Source organism: Diadema setosum, chromosome 13, assembly GCF_964275005.1.
Source record: "Diadema setosum chromosome 13, eeDiaSeto1, whole genome shotgun sequence".
NCBI classification, from domain to species: domain Eukaryota; kingdom Metazoa; phylum Echinodermata; class Echinoidea; order Diadematoida; family Diadematidae; genus Diadema; species Diadema setosum.
The window spans coordinates 22,517,210-22,538,413 of NC_092697.1; the positions used below are offsets into that span (position 1 = coordinate 22,517,210).

Consider the following 21,204-nt stretch of genomic DNA (forward strand, 5'->3'; position numbering starts at 1 on the left):
TTGCATCATTTTTCTGCAAGTAAGAGGTGAGTTTCTGTTCATGTGTGGATGGGCACTGTGTATCGTGGAAACTCGATATAGTCTACTGTCTAGATCTAGTCCTATTAAAGGAGATCTCATATAACAGAATACTTATAACAAACTATTTCCGTTCCCAATGAATTAATTTCATTTGTTTTGTGTCGTTTTTTTGACTGTTGATCCCATAAGGATCTTGTCGTACCGAGTTTCCACGGCACTGTATTTATTTTCGTGAAGCGTTCGGTGCTGCAAACTTCGACTAGGGCCTAGCAATAGTAGTACTTAGCTTAGCGTTTCTCACCTTTCGATAAGTTACGATTTCTTCCGTTTAATAACACTTTATTCGTTCCCTCTATATTTCGAAGTATTTAAAAGTAATTCTTTCAAGTGTCTCGCACGGTACATGCATTTTCGTAATGGCAATTTCTCTGTTTTACTGCAGTATTTCGAAGGAAGTTTGATACCAGCCGCCTCGATGTGTTGTGGGGAAGAATGTTGATACTTCGTGAGTTTATCTTGAGTGATGATGGTGGTTGTGTTTCGAAATGTTGATATGAAAAGGACAAAATGATCTGAGTAATGGTGATGATAATTTATGTTGCTGGTGTAAAAGCTGGTGTAAAATGAATGCTGGTGTAAGAAGGACGGCTCGCTGTGAATGCTGAGCATATGTGTCCTTCATTTCATTTCATTTCTCCCTCTTTTGCTCTTCTTTTCCCTCCCAAGAATGATAGAAAAAAGAAAATGCACCTCACAACAAAACGAACCACATTCTAGCAACCTTCGTAAATGTTCATTACCAGCAAAGAATAAGGAGAAAAAAAAAACCCCAAAACACAATAGTATACTGAGGCGAAGAAGAGATTGTATGCGGTCTCTTCGGATAGAAGAAACTTGAAACCCCGTCACACCCCCTCCCCTTGTGGAAATTTCCACAGACCCAGGTGCAGACGAAAGAATGTGCGCACTGGAATTTTGTTAATAAACAGCGTGTAAATAACCTGGAAATATCGATCGAAGAACTAGCTCTGGAGTTGATTTAAAGGAATCATCGCAAAGATATCATGATTCTGTAGCTTATCTTTTTGCCCATATAGTAGGAAGCATCGAACAGTCGATTATAGTGTACTTGATCGAATAATTGATATGTTCCCTAAACAATAAAAAGGGATTGATTAATCATTCAATTAAAAATGTAATCACAGAAATACATGTCATAAAGGTACATGTCCAGACAAAGTCACTATGAGTAGGTCCTATGTGATGCAGTCACCACCCGGTTAGATAGCAAAATCATGACAATTAGTTTCACGTTTATCAAAACTGCTTATTACTTTTTAAAATTTTGGTTATCAACATTCGTTCGTGGGTGGGGTTTTTTTTCTCCCTCGTAAAAGACATGATGATTTCTTCGTATCCAATGTAAACTGTTTATTGTAACCAAGCCATTAAGCTCAGCTACGGCGCATTCGATCCATCGAACTTGCAGTAACCTCAACAAGACAGGAGCACATGGTGCATTCCTTTCAACTTGAAAGTGAAACCACATGTTTCGCACATTGGCACATCCACACACAGCGCGGCATTTAGGGATCATTGTTATGGCAGACTTTCCGATTCCAGTCAGGGGAAAAGAAATTGTAATACTTAGGGAAAATGATGTTTAAACTCCACTAAAGTGAAATTGCCTGAAAACAACGTATGATTATGTTTTATTGTAAACAATAATTGGAAACACCTTACAAAGTTTTGCATTCGCTCACACAAAAGCTCTCTTGAGAAGATGACAGTATTTCCCTGAGCCAAAGGCTCAAGTGAGCTATTGCGATCGCCCTTCGTCCGGCGTCCGTCGTGCGTCGTGCGTAAACTTTTTACATTTTCACCATCTTCTTGAAAACCCCAAGACCAATTTTCATCAAACTTGGCAGGTAGCATCCCTAGGGGGTTTGGAACTCAATTTGTTAAAATGGGCACCATGCCCCACCCAGGGGACCCCCAGGGGGGCCCAAACCCCCCAAAATTAAGGAATCTGTAAAAACCTTCTTCTCCAGAACCAGAAGTGATAGAGCGAAGTTAATACTATGAGTTTGTACATTGATGACTGTAGTTTCAAGTTTGTTCATGGCAGAATCAGGGGTGCCCCTCTTGGGACCCAGGGGAGGGGGGTGAGGAGGGGTCCTAATGGGGCCTAAATTGTACATTTTTATCTTCTTCTTGAGAACCCCATGACCCATTTTCACCAAACTTGGCAGGTAGCATTCCTAGGGGGTTAGTATCTCAATTTCTTAAATGATCACCATACCCCACCCAGGGGGCCCCCGGGGGGGCCCAAACCCCCCAAATGAAGGAATCTCTAAAAATCTTCTCTAGAATCAGAAGTTATAGAGGTAAGATAATACTATGAGTGAGTACATTAATGACTGTATTTTCAAGTTTGTTCACAGGAGATCAAGGGGTGCCCCTCTTGGGGGTAGGGGGGGGGGGGGGGTTGGTTGGGAAGGTCCAAATGGGGACCTGAATTGTACATTTTCATCTTCTTCCTGAAAACCTCATGATGTATTTTCGTCAAACTTGGCAGGTGTAGCATCCCTAGGAGGTCAGGATCTCAATTTAAAATGCACCATGCCCCACCCAGAGGTCCCCAGGGGGCCCCAATCCCCCCAAATTAAGGAATCTTAAAGAATTTGGGCCCTTATTGTACAGTTTCATCTTCTACTTGAGAATGCCTGGTCAAATTTTGGTAGAGCTGTGAATAATTTAGATTAGTGACTGCGTGAAAGGTGAACTTGCAATACTCAGGTGAGCGCTAGACCCGCGGGTCTCTTGTTTTTGTAAATACTATTGTGCACAACCAGGGGCAGAACCAGGAATTCTGTAAAGGGGGTGCACAACTAATATTTCTGGTGCCACTTCTTTCTATTTTTTTATTTCTTTTGTTTTCAATGAAAAATAAAGGGGGCGTGCACCCTCCCCCCGGCTCGGTCACTTCGCTCCCTCGGGCTTGTTTGCTTTGCTCCCTCGCCTTCATTATTTCTTTCAAAATACTGGGTTTTTTTTTTTTTGTCAAAATACTGTGTTTTTTTTTTCCTCTCAGAATACTGTTTTTGCTTTTTGAAGGTTGGCATCTCTGGATAGGGCCTACAATGGACAATCATTTACCCTCTCTGCTTCACTATTCATGACAATCCCTTTTGATTATGTAAATTATATAATATCTAAATCAGGTGTAGTGAATCTTGTATTAGTATTAACCCGTTGAGAACAGTTTGATTTTGCTACATCACGGATTTCCCGTAGACACTTGCCCGAGTATACTCGGGACTCATCCTCAACGGGTTAAAGTATGATCAAGAGTAATCCTTTGCTTTGTTGAATGTGGTATATGAGGGACAGGAGTGATAGAGGGCTGTTTAAAGGGATGGTATAGTATTGGTAGAGATGAGGATTAGGCTTTTAACTTCTTGTGAGATACCGAGAAACCACTTATGAAATAGTACAGAGCATACCATTGTAAGAGGAATTCAAAGTTTATGAGATGAAAATTAGTTTTTGAATGGCCGAGACATCCAAAAACAAAGTAAAATAATGCGATCCTAATAAAAGGTGGGTCCCACCTTTTATTAGAATTGCTCTATTTGGATATCTCAGCAATTTCAATTTCATATGCAAATTGAAGAATGGAGTGTACTATTTTTGCTATTGCAAGCACAATCCAACAAGGCATTTAGGCACAAACTCGCTTCCTTGTCTTTCATCACAAGATTTTTACAGTCACTTGAGACACTCCTGAAAGTTTTCGGGGCAGGTTGGTAGCCATTCTGACAAATTTAATACTGAGGCAGGAAGTTACACCAAATGTGCATTTAAAAGCTTGAGAGTACAATGGAAGAACTTTTTGAGCAATAAAATCTTTGTACTGTATACATTGTAAACTTTGTTAATGTTTAATAATTTGCAATGAATACTTGAATTTAAGTTGTAATGCTAGGTTTTATATACCATGAAATGAAATGAGTTTTTGTTTTAGTTCACAGTCTCATGAAAAAAAAGAAAAAAAAAAAAGAGTAATAGCAGGTTCAGCTAAGATGAGAATGCATCACCGCATCTGTATTGTTAGGAATATTTGTTTTCAACTCTCAATAAAAAGTTTTATTTAACAATATGTAAGTTGTTTAAAGACATTTTATAGCCCCATACTTGCACTTCACTAGTCTGCACATGTAACATTTGCAAATTTGCCCAATTGTTTAAAACTGGTTTTAGGTAATACTGTTTTATCTTGAAAGTCCTTCTTCGATTAAAAGGGATACATCCATTGTTACTTTCTTAATCCAGAGGCGATTCAGATGCACTACCCAACTCCCCCAACACCAACTGGCAGCCTGTCCTCTGGAGAAATTAGAGAAATTCTGGAGCTTGAGAACGAAGAGGATGAAAGAAAGGCAGATGAGGAGCAGGCAAAGGAGGGAGAGTTGTTATGCATGGAGGTAGAAGGAGGTGAGGGCAGCAAGAGGGAGAAAGGTACAGGCACACATCTTGAGAAGGATGGTGAGCAAGACAGCAGTTGTCATGGTAATGATGATGGAGATAGAATGAGTAATTTTCATGCTCAGGGCAACAATGACAATCGTAATACTGATGTGTTGAATGGAAAATGTGATCCATGCACATCAGCCAACATACCCAATGTCAAAACGCCGGTAACAGAAGAAGTTGTTAAAGGTGCTAGTGTTGATAGAGAAATCGCAGGCAAAGAGGAGGGAATGGATGACAGCGAGGAAGACAGTGACAGTACAGAGGATAGCAGTGATGAGACTAATGAAGATGAAGAAGACATAGATATAGAGTTGTTAGATCTTGGAGTAGATCTGTCCAAAGCTAAGGACCAACCTTCCCAGCTTGCCCTTGCTCGTGCTTCACTCCGGTCTGCATCACCTTCTCAGGAGGTTGGTAATGCCAATGAGCCAGATCCCAATGAGCCTCAGCTTGAGGTGCTGGAGCTTGAGCTGAGAGCAAGAGCCATCCGCTCATTAATGCAGAAATGCTTGAGGGATGATGAAAGATGATATTCACTTAGGCTTGTCTTGAGGTAGCTTGAATCTGGTCTTTTCAGGGGTGATGAATCTCATACCAGCTCCTCTGGTTGAGCAATGTATGGTTACAGAGATCATAAAAATTCCCCTCCGGCACCAAGGGCAGTCCACCTTTGTACAGTACAAGAGTAATATCTTGTCAAAGCAAGTCATGTTTCATCCCCCTATGATGAAAACGTTGCAAAACTTTTGACAAAAGTGTGCAACACAAAGCCTTGGCTTACTCAGTAGTTCTGACAAAAATATACTAAGATTACAGACTTAGGCAAACATTTAGCATATCTACTCATGAGACTGAGATTTGTCTGGCATTTACATACTGTATTTATTTTTAGCATTGTCTCATATACCCTCCTCCAGAAGGCAATTGTGTTTCCCCTTCCCCCCCCCCCACAAAAAAAAAAAAAAAAAAAAACACACACACTTGAAAAATGTTTGATACTAGCAAAAAAAAAAAAGACCAAAAAAAAAAAAGAGTTTACATTAGTATACAGAATTTTTGCCCTCAAAGGTGTTCAGGTAGCTCCAAGTCACACAGAAATGTAATTGACAGGATATTCATAATAACACAGATTATGCAGAGTGTTGATATTGTGTGATGGTTTGACGAGACTACTTGCCGCATGTTTTTTGTGTGGCAGAACCTTACCTATCCTATGGCTGTTTAGATTTCATTTCAGCAGGAGTGTCCCCCGGGGGCTCCAGCAGGGAGTGTCTGGGTACTCCCCTGTCAGGAGTCTACCTGGAGGAGGTGTGCTAGTGCCCCTCCCAGGGGTCCTCTTCTGTTTATGGGAGGACTGTGCCGTGGGCACTTTGTCACCCCCTGCCAAGGCCGTTTTGTCTACACACTTGGCTTCCCTCATGGAAATTTTCATCTCTCATCCAGGTCCACACTGAGTAGAAATCCAGTAAAATCCTACTCTTCACTGAGCGTATACCACCATGTCACATCATAGATCAACCTACTACATGGAGGAAACATTTAACTGTTGTAAGTCACCTTTTTATGTGCAGCAGTGAGAGTGCGTTTCGGATGAAAAATTGAACAAAATCAAGACAATTGTATTCTCTTTGTGTTTCTTTTGTATTCATGAGGCTATTTACTTGTGAAGAAAATGTGTAGTGTCTTGATGAACTCTGGGAATACTCATGCAGTCATTTAACCTATGCAGGTGTTGGAGAGCTCTCCCCGAAATTTGTCACTCTTCATGACATAATCATACAACACTAAACATTACAAGGAACAACTGTGTAGCAGATACCTTGTAACCATGTTACAACAAAGTTTACATCAGAGCTTCCATTTGACAGTGGGCAAAAATAAAATAAGACTAATGTTTCTTGCCATTAATTTAGGAAATAAGCTGTACATGAATGTATTCACCCCTGAAGTCATTATTCATTGCTCAGTTAATACAATACAACAATAATTTGCTGCATAAGCCATCCGTATTTTCCATTTAAAATTGTTTTAAAAAATTGTGAAAGTGGTGTATGTTTGTAGTTCAGTGGGTGACTCATACGTGAGTTACATATTTTCCTGTGAGTGATATTACTACTTACTGAAAATGTGGAACTTTTAAGAATCTCATAACTATTTGGTGTTATTTTGTCTTTTCTTGCCTTTTCTATCATCATTCTTTTAGGGGGATGGGAGAGAAATAAATTGGGAGACTCATTGATATATTTGACCTCACACAGAAATGAATAGATATAGCTTTCTCAAACACATTGATTAAAGAATGTTTGATATGGTTAGAAATATATTGATCAAACTGATAATCTATCTCTGCATGTAGTGTAAGATAATTAATCCTGGTGACTTGATTTTAAATTCAAGATTTAGATATGTGTACCTGGAAATTTAGTGTGTGGATGCTTTCTCACACAGATATGACCATTAACCTTGACATCCTTGTGAAGTCACAAACTAGAGAGCCAAGAAACTTTCAAATAAGGGCGATCTTGGTGAATGATCAGAAAATCAAGGTTTGCCTTCAGTTCAAAGTTTGATGTCAGTATACCTTCCGTCTCTGTGAAGTTTAAAGTCTAGAGATATAACTCTCTTTTTACTGTCAGAAACTTGTTTGTGCACAGTATCTCTGACTGTTTTAGGCGAGGACTTGATAAGTTAAAAGATACAAGACTTCTGGTTCTACGGAAGTATGGTGCTATAGAACATTGTGTTGACCTCTTGTATATAAATGCAAAATATGCAGTACACTTAACTGTGCATTGACTGGCTGTCATACTGTCCTTTGGTAGGTTTTTGGGACTACGGAGACAGTATATACCATATATATTTTGTTGTGTGTAGTCATGAATTTCTTGAGGTGAGTGGTATCACAAAATTTGCAACATGGTAAAATACAACATGGTAAACTTCCCCCCCCCCCCCCAAAGTGCAACACATACTGTCTCCAATGTGGCAGGTCATTAATTTTGCTTCTTAAAAAGGGCATATATTTGTGTGTTTCTCATTCTGCAACTCCATCATAATCGTAAATTCTAATACCACTTTTGAAATTTTCATACAAGAAAATAATAAAAGTCTTTGGAGTGCAAACAATTCCGAAATCAGGATTTTTTTTTTTTTTCCTGCAACTTTTCTGTGTTTTGTGATGCTGGGTCACAGGTAACCATACAAAATTGTAGTTATGAAACCCTCGCCTGACACAGATGTCACACACACACACACACAAAAAAAAAAAAGAATGAGATAAATGCTGTTGGTTTCATCACATGAATTCTTACTTTATGTCTTGTTTGAATTGCTAACATTACCAGTACTAGTGAAAGGGGAACTTTAATCTGATCTTAGTACACCAATAGAATGAAACTGAACATTTTGCGTAAATTGTAAAATTTCCATTAATTCGCCGAAGCAAATGACGACAACAAGTCTTTCAGAGAGGTAAACAATAGTTCTTGAACTCATGACATATCGTTTCTCACCAGAAACTTCCCATTTTGTTCGCACATAACATAATATGTCATGGAAAATTTCATATGTCTCTTAAATAAGAAAAATATGGCTCATTACTCAAGGGTGTGTACATATTTTGTATCCTCTATTTGTATTTCATGTTTTTAAATTGTTAAACTCTGTCACCCCTGACAACAAAATGTTAAACATTGTAAAGTTATCAACTGTGTTAACTTGATAAAGCTCGTATCTTATCATGCCAGAGCTATTATTTGTTGTTATTTTTTCCAAAATGTAACTTGAAATGTGTTTTATAAATTAAAATGAAAAGTTGAGTAGCTCATGAATTCCATTTGTCGTTTCATTTGTACCTAAACTATGTTTATTTTTTAGATGATGGTTGTTTACCACCAAGAAATATGTGTATACTGTATGCTAAATGAAGAATAAAATGTTTAAGACTGCAAGTAAAATAAATAAATATCTGAAAATAACACAAACCCTTTATGAAATACAACAAATCCCCAGTTTATTTTGAAGAGACTAAATTCATATAAACTAGGATAGCAAGTGTGTTGTCATCAATATCAGATTACTATAACAGTTCTCAACCAATAACTTGGAACCACTTTAGCAGGAACTCTGCTGACATGCCATGAAATTCAGTGCTACAAACTTTAAGTCCTGTTTTTACTGCTTAAATGGAAATATAAACCTCTTTACGGGTTATACTTTGTCTGAAACACTTCCAGGGTTCATCATAAAGGTCTAAAAGTGATAAGTAAATCAATTGAAAAAATATTAAATTGGATTTCATTTCCCTATCAGAAGGATTATTTACTAGCTAATCTTGAATAGATTTTGCTTCAAGCAATCATGCAAATATTTTTAGAAGATGAATAGCTCTTTCAGTCCTTTTGCTTATTACACAGTCTAAAAAGTTGCTGTTGGGCAATAGGACTTGGCGCTGGCAGTCATATTGAGCGTTGTCAGCTTCTACTCGTGCACATACCACCCCTCCTTCAGTGTGATACGGAGAGTCACCTTCCCTGCTTACGGCCCATACTCTCTCTCTTTGTGGATCCGTATAGAAAGTTTGTGTGTTTGAGGATGTCTGTGTGTGTGTGTGTGTGTATGTGTGTGTGTGTGTGTGTGTATGTGTGTGTGTGAGAGACAGACAGCAAAAGAAGTAGGGATAAATCTGAGAAAAAAAGTGATCATTATCATGAAAGTGATGAAGTGTGCATGCTACATCAAAAATTTGTAAATGGATCTTAACAGGGACCTGAGAAAATGAAGAAAAAAGTGTTTGAAAATATATGGTGTGTATTTTCATTAAGTGTCGAGTGATTTGGCTATGTACAGACCAAAAGTTATCAATAGAGATCAACATACGGTTAAAGTGCAGAGACCTCTTGAAGTTGTGATTTTGTATTACTACTACTGTTGATGTAGGGTATTTACTAAGTTTTACGGTAAAGCAACCACAAACCAGAGTGCAAAGTTATCAAATCTTGTTATTCTGATTTTGAATTATTATTTTGTGTGTTTTTTTATTTTATTAACAAAACAAAATAGAAAATTTCTGCACAATATCAACATAGTGTATACACCTGTCGATAGTGGAGGACTAGTGCTTAAAACAGATGCAATATACCAGCTGGTATACTAGTATGCAAGTTGAGAAGAATAAAAAATTCTCATGTCTTTATTATCAGAGTAGTCGTTAGTGTTCATGTCCAATAGTCCTTCATGCAGGAAGCTATGACACACTACCGTATCAGTGGTTGTGTCAAAAAGCTTATTGGGGAGCTTTAGATTTTAGACGCGCAGACGTTCAAAGGGAAAAAAACATGGTCTGAGCGTGCGCAGTAGCGCACGTCAAGTTACTGCACACGCTCAGACCATGTTTTTTCCCTTTGAACGTCCGCACGTCTAAAATCTAAAGCTCCCTATTGATACAAGGAGGAAACCCTATGTTTATGTGTCAATGTCTGCTGCTCTGCAGTCTCTCTCTGTCTAGTCATTGAAAGGATTGAAATGCTGTAGTCCAATTACATGTTTCATGAGGCCTGAGGCAGCACACTATTGTATGCCCCCCCCCCCCCCCCCCCCGGAAAAAAAAAAAACCAAAAAAAAAACAACATTACAATGGGGCCCTCTGCAACGATAAGTTGAAAGATAGTGAACCAGTCCAGATACAATTTAAGGGTATGAAACTATAACTTCTTCCCCACATCTTACAGAAAACTCCATCAGTTTTGCTTCAGTGGTCAAAGAGAAATGAGGATTTTTGTAGAGCATGTCGGGAGTCCCTTCCCTCAAGGTTCTGTCTATTTGTGTTTACACATTAATATGCAGTTCCAAGAGCATCCAGGTGCTAAGCTTGGAAGAGACGGACCCATGACATGCTTTACAAAGATACACATTTTGCTATGACCACTTAGCCCATTGAATGGGGCTTTCTGCAAAATACAAATTGTAGGTAAGATGTTATTTTTATACACCCTGAAATAGCATTCAGACATTTTCATCATATTCAAAGTTATCAATGTGGAAATCCGATTGTAATTTTTTTTTTTTTTTTCCGGATATTCTGACGGAAAGATCTGGACCGAGTTGAGATGGAGAGAGCTTAAAGGCTGAGACAGAGATAGAGACAAACAAGAAATTTACAGGTCATGCAAGCACTCATATTGCCTACAAGCCTTTGCTTGAGAGATTACACCATTGAAGACTAGCGTTGAGTATACTCGGGCAGTTGTCTATGGGAAACGCATGTGATATAGCAAAATTATTTGTCCTCAGCGGGTTAATGGGTGCATGAAACCATTGCCAAGGCAGAGGCAGAAAGGAGAGATAATGAAGCATGGGATTTGTTACTCCATGACATCAAATGTGAAACATGAAAACTTGATAAAGTCACTGAACATCAATTCTCATGGCTAGAACTTTCCAACTCACTTGACTCTAGAGATTAGAATTTGTTGCCAATATCATTTTCTCAAAGCCAATCACTGAAATGGTAGAGAAGGCAGGCCACCACATACATGTGGTTTGGAGGAGATCATCTTTTGATCAATGAGGTTGAGATGCAATCCCACAGGCTGAGTTTACATATACCAATAGGCAAAATCAGAAAAAATAAATGAAAATTCACAGTATTTAGCTTTCTAGACTTTTAGACATTGAAGCAGATGGAAACTACGTAGAATATCAAACACTGATTTTTCCTTGTTAATGGCAATTTTTAAAGTGCTTTTTTTTTTCCCCATCTAAATCTCTTATTTTGCTTTTTTTTTTCTCTCAGCTTTAATGCCTGCGACTTTACCAGGGTGACATAGTGACAAGTCACAGATATGTGACAGGTATGCCTTTTACAAAAAGGTTAAAGGGATAGAGCAACGCATGAAAGGGAAACGTAAGATAGGACATGATCAATTGTGATGATTGTTGGCCGGTGTTTGAGTGCTTTGCCTTATGTGGTGACAGGTGTCTAATTTCTGCCATTGATCACTTATTTTGTAATAATAGTAATAACAACTATACTTGAATGTCTGTATGAAGGGTTTGTTTGCAAAAACCGATAAGTCCATTTTTGAAGATTTTGAAGTATGATCTCTGTCATAAAGTAAAAAATAATACCTTTTAAATGATATATTGGTCACTACATATAATGGTATATATTTGAAGTTATGGTCAAAAGAAGCAAAAATTTTCTTATTATTCTCTTTATTTTTCTTGACCTTTAATCGCAAATATCTCCATTTGGCAAATATGGACTTATCGGTTTTTGCAAACAAACTCTTCATATATTTACATCTTTGTATTTATTCATGTATTCATTCATGTATATATTATTTTGTTGTTCTTTTACTTTATTTGTATTTAAAAAGGGGATATACTGTCAGGAGGACAAATGACACACTGAAGATGATGGGAGATCTAGTAATTCTTTCCATTTATCATTTGTCCATCTGATGTATTGATAATTACTGCCAGGAACTGTGCATATGCTTTCTTGTCAATGTTCAGACTTGATTCCAAGCTTCAAGTAATCGTGCAAATATTTTTAGAAGATGAATAGCTCTTTCAGTCCTTTTTTTGTTCTGTTTTGTTTTGACATCGGACATGCTGGTTTGTAATGGGGGGCTGGAGTAACTTGCTTTCAATAACAGGGGAAAAAAAATGATAGCAACGACCTGATGACAGTGTAGCCAAGTAAGACAAATCAGCAGGATGGAGAGGTTTTACTATTTCATCATCAGTTCCTGCCAAAATATTGTGGTGTGTTAGAACCTGGAAATGAAATAATCAAGTAAAACCATCCAGTATGTATGGGCACACTGATTGAAAAGGTATCCTTGCATCCTGTGAATTGTTAACTGATTTGCAACAGAATGTGAAGGAGATGTGTTGCCTAGCAAGAAAAATGATCCTCAAATGTATTGTACTGACACGCCAGGAGACGGCCAGTCTTGTTCTGAACAGCGCCACCTATAGGGCAGCACATTTCAGACTGCTTCCATTCAGTCAAAGGATGAGGTTGGAAGAATGCATCATGCTACTACAACTACAATTTAATTGTAGTGCATTGCACAGATCATGCTGCTAAGTACTTTTTATGACAAATATCAATGAAAGCAAAATTGGTCACTTGGAGAAGAGTGCTGAAACATGTGCTACACCTCTCTGTTACAAAAGCTATCCATTGATGAAACAGAAGTCATAGTGAGGTTCAAGAATCCTGATGTTCTATTTTCCCTGAAAGCAACTTCATTTCATATTCTTTTGCATAAGATTATGATTAATTGTAGTAACATGTGTTTGTTTTTTTTCTTGTTGATTATGAGATTTATTCACACTGAAGTTGAGGAAATGATGGTTCTATGATACAGGTTAAATGTTTTTTGCATACCTGAAGTGACATTTGACCTTTAAGATAAACAAACCAACTTTTTCATATGCATATATACACACACACATACACACACACACAAACACCTCTGCACATGAACACACCCATTAGCCATGGCTCTAGGCACACTTGGTGCATTAGGTTTTAATTTTAGTTTTGAGAAGCAGATACAAAGGATTTTTTGTAGAATCTTTGGTAGTTTACATTAAATTGCATAACTATGATTATGCACATTGTACATTTTATGTCCATTGGTTGATTGAATAATAGATTGCTTAATTTTCGAGATGGATGTGCTTTAAATAGAGGAGTTAAGAGACAATGTACATTGTATATGAATGGATTGATGGATATATTGAATGATGGATGCTTGGAAACAAACATGAATGAATAAGCAAATTGAAGGATAAGTGGATGGATCGAAATGGATGGATTGGTGATTATCATGATGAATAGATTGATCAATGAAATGACGGCTAGAAAGGTGACATCATTTTGTGTTTTTTACTTTCTTTCTTTTCTGGAATTGATGGAGTACCAGTAGTAAGAGTGATGTATGGACACCAGTGTTACATTAGGGTGTGTGACAATGTAGCAGATTGCATAAGTATTGTACAATGTAACTGTCCAATATGAAAAACTATTATTATCATCAAAATAATGTATAATGTGGGTAAGTGTGGAGTCAGATACTAGTAAGTTGATCGTTTCACATGTTCATACTAAATAACAAACAAAATAATCTTTGTATGCAATAATAACAAAACATTGTAATTGTGGAAGAGTGGAGAAGGCATTTATTTAGTTTGAATTCCTAATTCAACATTAAACAAATTGTGAAAACTGCCATGGTAAGTAGAAGAGACTCCTTTTTAGGGTTCTTTATAAGAACAAATATGCAGATAATCTTGATCATGATATCGTGAAATATTGACATGATGTTTGGGTTTTTTTTTTTTTTTTTAAGAGTTAGAACAGCACACAGTGAGAAACCCATTTGTGATGAGAATGTGGAAAGTAGATCATTAACCCATTGAGGACGAGTCCCGAGTATACTCGGGTGGGTGTCTATGGAAAACGTGTGTTGTAGCAAAATCAAACCGTCCTCAATGGGTTAAAGAGATATCTGATGCTTTGACTTGATTACTGTGGTGTAATGAATGTGAATTAGATAGTAGGATAGCAGTGAATGACAATGAAATTAAGTTCATGTGACATATCATTTAAATAAAGCATGCTATTTTCTTTTGTGAACAGATACAAGGACATTGATAGCTTTATTCAGCAATGCCAGAAACTCTGCACAGATTTAAGTTTGAGAAAGCAGGAAAAGGTTCTAGTTATACACTTTAGAAGTTATAATTGTATAAAGGGAACATGATCTTACAGTTAGGCACACCACACAGTTTTTGATGTGGGTTCACAGTTAGGCAGAGAAGACAGTTGAACGAGATGAGATCTGTCAGACAGATAGTCAAGTCCAAAGAGTACACTCCTTTCTGGGCGTCCTTACAGTTCTGGCTGCAAATCACTCTTCTACGTCAGCAGCCTCTTCACGCACTCACACAGTCTTCTGGCACAACGAAATAAAGTCCCAGGGATGGGGTAAGACACAGCTCGTTATCAGCATGCTTTGATGCAATTTGCAAGAGTTTTAATGTGTAAATTTGCAAAGTATTACCAGGTTGCTCAAACCATTTTGCATAGCAGTTTTGGGCTAGAAAGCTTTATCACATGACTATCTTCCATTTGTGGTATTTGACCAACCTAATTTCTGACGTGTATGTGTGTGTGTCTGTGTGTGTGTTTGTGTATAGGAGACACAGAACTTAGAGAGCAGTCTCCACTCAAATTTGCTCTACCGGCAGAAACAATGATGAGGTGATTATTTATGTGACGTGCAATCTACATTATAACTAGGTAGAAGTGATACCTGCTTGCCATCTTGGAGAGATAAGGCATAGTCTTCCCTGTTCAATGTTCTGAATGCTGTTTTTGAAATGTTTGATGATATTGTTGCATTATGCAAGGAGTAATTTCGATTGCTACGTGACTGTGTATATACCTTTTTTTGTTCTCATATGGGTATGTATTGTACAAATAATCATAAAGAAATCCCTCCCTCCACACACACACACACACACAAACACACAAATCTTGTTCCTGTATAATCTGAATGCAGTTTTTACAGTGTCTACATTTACTTCATTGAATTTGTGACATTGAGTTTTATGAAACTTTGTTATCACTGTGGAATTTTTTTTTACATCTTCGTTGCTTCTAGTAAAAATAACCACTGTGTGAAAATTCATCACCATTCATCTCATTATTTGTCAGTTTGTTTTTATGTTTGTTTGTTTGTTTATTATTTGATAATCATGACAAGGTCAGACGCTTTCAGATACAGTTAGAAGCAATTATTTCCATATTGTTTTTGTGTTACAGAGTGGGAAATGGGATGACTTTATTGCTATTTTTGTGTTTGCCGTCTCTTTAGAATTGATAAAAAACTCTAAAAATGAAGGCAGTGAAAGATTAAATGATGCTGCTTTCTCATTTCTCAATGACTTTGGTATATGTGGCTGGAGTGATAAGAATGAGAGAGGAAAAGCCAGGAAAAAAAAGACAGAGAAAATGGTCTTGACATCAGAAATAAGATATGGCTTGAAAAAGGACGAGGCAAGCGGAACGTCCGACTCAAACGGCTGGCCACTGTCGATCAATGGGGCAGATTTTCATAGGAGAGGAGGCCGACAGCAATGCGATACTCTCCCGCACACCAGCCCCAGACGAAAGGGGAAACGTTATTAGTGAGCCGATACAAGACAGTGCGTCTTTGCTCAGAAATTTGTGCATTGTAACTGCACTGACACACCAAGTGAGATGCAAACCCATGATTTGCCATGAATGAGAGGAGCTCTTTTTCTCTCTTTTTTTTTGGGGGGGGGGGGTTGTGATGAAAAAATGCAATGTTGATGAGTTAGTTAGGATTGGAAAACATTGATTGCATGACAATAGATTCAGTATGTTCAGTATATGATATTTTTTTTCATATTACACTTTGTGAAGGTGATGCTTGCTTGTCCAGACAATAATTGCTGTGGATTTATTCATTAACTTTTTTATTTTGGCAAAATGGATGAGACATACTATCAACAGATAATCTTGATAAGTCTCTATTTGCTGGCCATCCTAGGATAGTTACAAGAAAGCAAGTAGCTGATTTCAAAAGTGCAAGTCTAGATTTACAACAATGTTATATTACAGGCATTTTTGATGATTTGATGAGAAGTTGCACCATAAATGACCACAATTAAAAGAAAATATCTGTGGAAATGAGCAGAGCTGTATGTTCTTGTAGGAGCTTGCAATAAGCTTAATCACCAGACGGGACATAGAATGGATGCACAACACTGCTTTTTAGCAGCTGCCCTGTTCGTATTGCTTCGGCTGCCGCACCAGCGATAGACGGGGAGAGCTGCTGCCAGTCGTATGCGGACAGTTACTCATCTACGGCAGATGAAGCTACCTTCATTGTGTATCAACTAAATAACTTTGATGGGATCGATTGGCAAGGATGTCTTCCATCTTTTTTTCAGTACTTATCTCTCTCTCTCACTCTCAATGTTATTTGCTCTTTTTGTGTGACTGTTTGTCTGTCTCTCTCTCTCTCTTTCTTGGTATGCTGCCAAGGAGAATGACGCATTTTTGAAGAAGAACATATCATTATTTGTATGTAATTTGTATGCTAATCCCAGTAATGTCAAGTATTTTAAAATCAGGTGTTTCACTAAATTCATTTTTTCCATTGTGTGTTGCTGAATCACCTTGCCATGCCATACCTTGTGGTTTTACACTGATCACTTGAAAATAACAGAAATATTTTGTTTGCCATATTCTAATGTTGTTTTTTTTTTCTTTTTTTTTTTTTTTTTTTGGTGAAAGTATGAATGTGCATTCCTGTATATGATAAGCACAATAATCTGATTTCTTGATAAACTGGATTTCGGGACCTAATGAAAGGTTGATATATAGAGAAGCATTCTTCAGGTGACCGCACAAGTAAACAGCAACAGGTAATGAGAACCATCAATCTTCTGGTTATTTACCTCTGGACAGTGTAATAAAGAGTGACCTGTGGTCTCTTGATTCGCAGTGGAATGGTTGATAACATGCAGAATATCTGTGTTACACTTTTCTTCTCTATTTCTTATATGTTGCAGAATGAATCCTGGAATAAAATCTAGTGATTTACCGGAAGATGTTATTCACTTGTGCATTCACTATATTCCCTTGAATGCAGTAGTAAAACACAAATGTTAAATAGTTGGACTTAGGAGAACAGAACCCTTAGGCTTTAATAGATGCATGTGTCTGTATCACGTGCTAACACATCTATAACATATCTGACATAGTTGAGAGAGTTAAAATACAAACATGATATATTGGCAGATAGAAAAAATGGAAATACAAGGCATACATGTACATGTACGCAGATACATGAAAAAGACTATAAGAAGTAAGTAATCCTTGTGCCTTGGTAATGCTGTGGAATTTTGATATTTCATGTTTCAGACTCTTTTTTTTTTTTTGTCCACAGGTTACACAGTTTGTGCCCATAACATGTTGAGTAATATCTTAATTCTAAAGGAACTGTCTCAATTTCAAACAGTTACATACAATGAATATATGTATGTGTGTATGCATTGTGTGTTTGTTTGTGTATAATTATGTAACAATGCCATAAGCATCATTTTTGATGGACTTTAGTGCTTTTTAAGAGGCCACTATTATTGTTATTATCATTATATGCATATATTATGTTCTCCAATATGCCTACCAAGACAGAGTATATATTGCAGATTTCTTCGTCTCTCTTGCTAAGTCTTCAGTTTTTTGCTATCTCTTTTATGTTAGCTGTTAAAGCTGTCTTCATTATTATGAAATGAAATATCATTTGGCTGTTATAATTCTCTCTCTCTCTCATTCACATTGTTCTTATTTACTATCCAAGACAAGTCAAGCTAATATAAGATTACAGTGTGTGCTGCAGTGTCCACATAGGGCCTGATTTGTAATTTCTTGTTTACGACGCCTCAAAGCCCAAACACGGAAAGGCATCAACTATTCATGCCGAAGCTCAGGCGTAGACATGTGACCAGCGTGCCGAAAAATGGCTGAGCTTGAATCATCATCTGGTTTCACTTTCTTATCATCTTCCCCCTTCCCCTATTCGTTCTTTTTTCCTCCCCCCCCCCCCCATATATCTGGTCAACTCTGCCTTCTATTTGTTTTTTCTTCCCATTTCTGACCTTTTTCTCCTCTTTTATTTGTATGTCTCCACCCTTCTCTCTCTCTGTATGTGTATATATGTATATATGTATATAATACTATATATATGTTTTTACATACATTTGTATTTTTACCTGCATTCATAAAAGATGTAGAACTAAGATAAAAAGACAGAGAGAGAGAGAGAGATTCATTGTATGCATGTAATTTTTTTTATGCTCTAATGGCATCATGTGTTAAAAAAAAAATGTTCAAACATGATAATTTGAAACACCCCAAATCATGATCACACACACATGACACAGTTTTTCAATCCTTTTTCTTTTATCTGTATGAAGTTATTTTTGAATTGTTATAGAAGTGCATTTACATACATGTATGTGCAGCATTAATTCATGTCATAAATACCTTTTTTTTCTGTTTCTTTTTCCTGTCCCTCTGTTTTTAGCTTCTTAATCATATTTGCACTTTCTATAACTTTTTGTTTGTTTAGTCAAGTAGGTCCTTGCAAGTTGTTAGCTTGTTATTATACACAACCTTTAGTCGTTTTTTAATAGTTTATTTCTGTTCTGTTTTATGCTTTTATCCTTTCCTTGTTCTTCATCTCCATTTTCTTATTGTGTGTGTGTGTGTGTGTGTGTGATTTTAAGATATACTTCTTTCATTCTCCCTCTTTTTTCATCCTGAATCTCTGATTCTTTGCAGTAAGCAAACACTGGATGAATTTTGCTGAAGATATTACTTTCTTGTAATTACTAAATTATCACCTGTGACAATCACTGCATATCATAATATGTATATAGGAAAAAGATTTCGTGAAATTTTTGCAGCATATTTAATCTACACTAAAGCAAATGAAAAACAAACAAACAAATTGGTCAATTTGAGACATAGATGTTTACTTAAATCCTACAAAATGTGTTGCCACTTCAGAGATAAATCATGAATTATTAAGGTTTAGGGGATTTTAATGACTCTGCAACAGAAATGATTAGTAGTTTGTGTCCAAAATTGGGATAAAAAAGGCAATATTTATTCTGCCTTGTATGTCTATCAATGGATAGTGAAAATCATGATACAATGATATAGCACTAAACCACAGAGATGTATGTACTCTTGGATGTGATGGCTAAAATGTTTCATTCTCAGAATCACACATTTTTGTATTGTGTTCTATATGGACCGACGTTTCTTTTACCATCTCCTGGCGTGCATTACCCTCCCATCTCCTTCTCGGTCGAGCCATGGTGAGAGGGTTGAGGTGACAAGCAAATTATTGTTGTTTCGCCAGCTGTATTTTTGCTTTGGAGAAATTTCCTCACTGCTTATGTGTTCCTGACGACAGAATAACTGTTTTTAATCTGTCTGGTGGAATATGATTTTCTCACTTTGTCCCTTTTTTTTTTTTTTATTCAACCCTCCCTGTCTTGTCTATGACAGAGTCAATAATTTCTCAAAATGGACTCAACTATCCCAGGAGAATGTATTTGAGTGTGTGTGTGTGTGTGTGTGTGTGTGTGTGTGTGTGTATTCAAAGGGATGGATTTTGCAAATGTCTAAATATCTTAGAAAAAAGACTATATACATCTAGTCTTCATTTATTTATTGATTTAAAAAAAAAAGAACTTAGATGAATTTAATTGTTGCATCATTGTGTCACATTATTGTAGACCGTATGTGGAACTGAAATACTGTGAAGTCATATTCTTTGCATTAACAACCAACAGATCTTAAAAACAAAATGAAGGTGGATATGTTACCCTTTGGTGTGCAGTGTCTTTGTGCAGAATTGCATAAGGTCACCTTGTATATCAGTATCACAGGCCCATACCTCATCATGTTCCATATTGTTCAAGGACTGTATCATGACTGCTACATTGATGTTAATTTTGTGTCATACCTTGTATCACATGGGTTTATACAAGCACATGTATAAAACTGTGATGTGATAATAAGTGTGATGAGTGAGAAAAGAAGGATTTACCACACATAGGGTGCTATAAAGTATTCAAATGACACTTTCATTATATTGCTTCAAGAAATAATTAAAATTGCAGATTTCAAAGTCATGCTGTGTTTGTATATGTGAGATGTGAGTGATTTAACCCGTCGAGGACGGTTTGATTTTGCTACAACACGCATTTCCCATAGACGCTTGCCCGAGTATACTCGGGACTTGTCCTCAACGGGTTAAGCTAAAAAAAAAGTTTAGACAAGGAACTTTATATTTATTTCAATAACATAAGCCTGAAAGTGTAGAAATAGTGATTTTGGGGTTTATATGCTCTTATAAATCTTGCTAATAATTATGATTATGCCATGACTAGTGCTAAGGAGATATAAAGATAGAAATGAAAAAAAAATATGATCATGTGTAAATGTTTATGTGCCACGTTTGCATACATGACTCAGGTGACAGCATGCCAACTTCGCATATTTTGCTGAAACCCACAAACCCGCCTAAACTGACTGATAAATCACCAAATGCCACAGTACAATGAAAGCGTTTCTTGCAATTCCATTCCTGTCACATGTAGCTTTCATTTTATGTGGTAACTGACTATCTAGGAGTGTTCCCTATACTGGATTTGCAAGTAAATTCTAAGTTTCTGTCACTGTTTTGCGTGCAAAAGTCATTCCTCTACTATAAGGTAGCTAATGGTCATTTGAAAAAAAGCAGTCATAGGTTTGTCATACAATTTACATCAAAGCAAAGCCTGGCATTTTCTTTACAACTTTGTTTATAACATGTCCAGGGTAACAAAAATCTTTAAGAGTTACATGGGTTTGAAAACAGAATGCTTTCCCACACCATGACTGCACTACTGTCTCAGAATAATGTGGCACACAGGGGGTTTGCACCATGACACATAAAGAGTTAAAGAAAAAATATTTGTCATTTTCTCTGATCAAGGAGTATTTCATTCTAAAAAGGAACACATTGATAATCTTAT

General features: G+C 36.9%; 1 protein-coding gene across 2 annotated transcripts in view; it reads left to right on the plus strand.

The window, feature by feature from the left end:
- Positions 1-21,204, plus strand: part of LOC140236726 (uncharacterized) — an 86,169-nt gene that overhangs the window by 12,219 nt on the left and 52,746 nt on the right. The window contains exon 10 of one of the 2 annotated variants that reach the window (XM_072316652.1): positions 4,357-4,569. In XM_072316652.1, coding sequence (XP_072172753.1) covers positions 4,357-4,569 — 213 coding nt within the window. Of the gene's footprint in view, positions 1-4,356; positions 5,500-21,204 lie in introns of those variants that run through there. The other variant, XM_072316651.1, reaches the window with a different exon arrangement.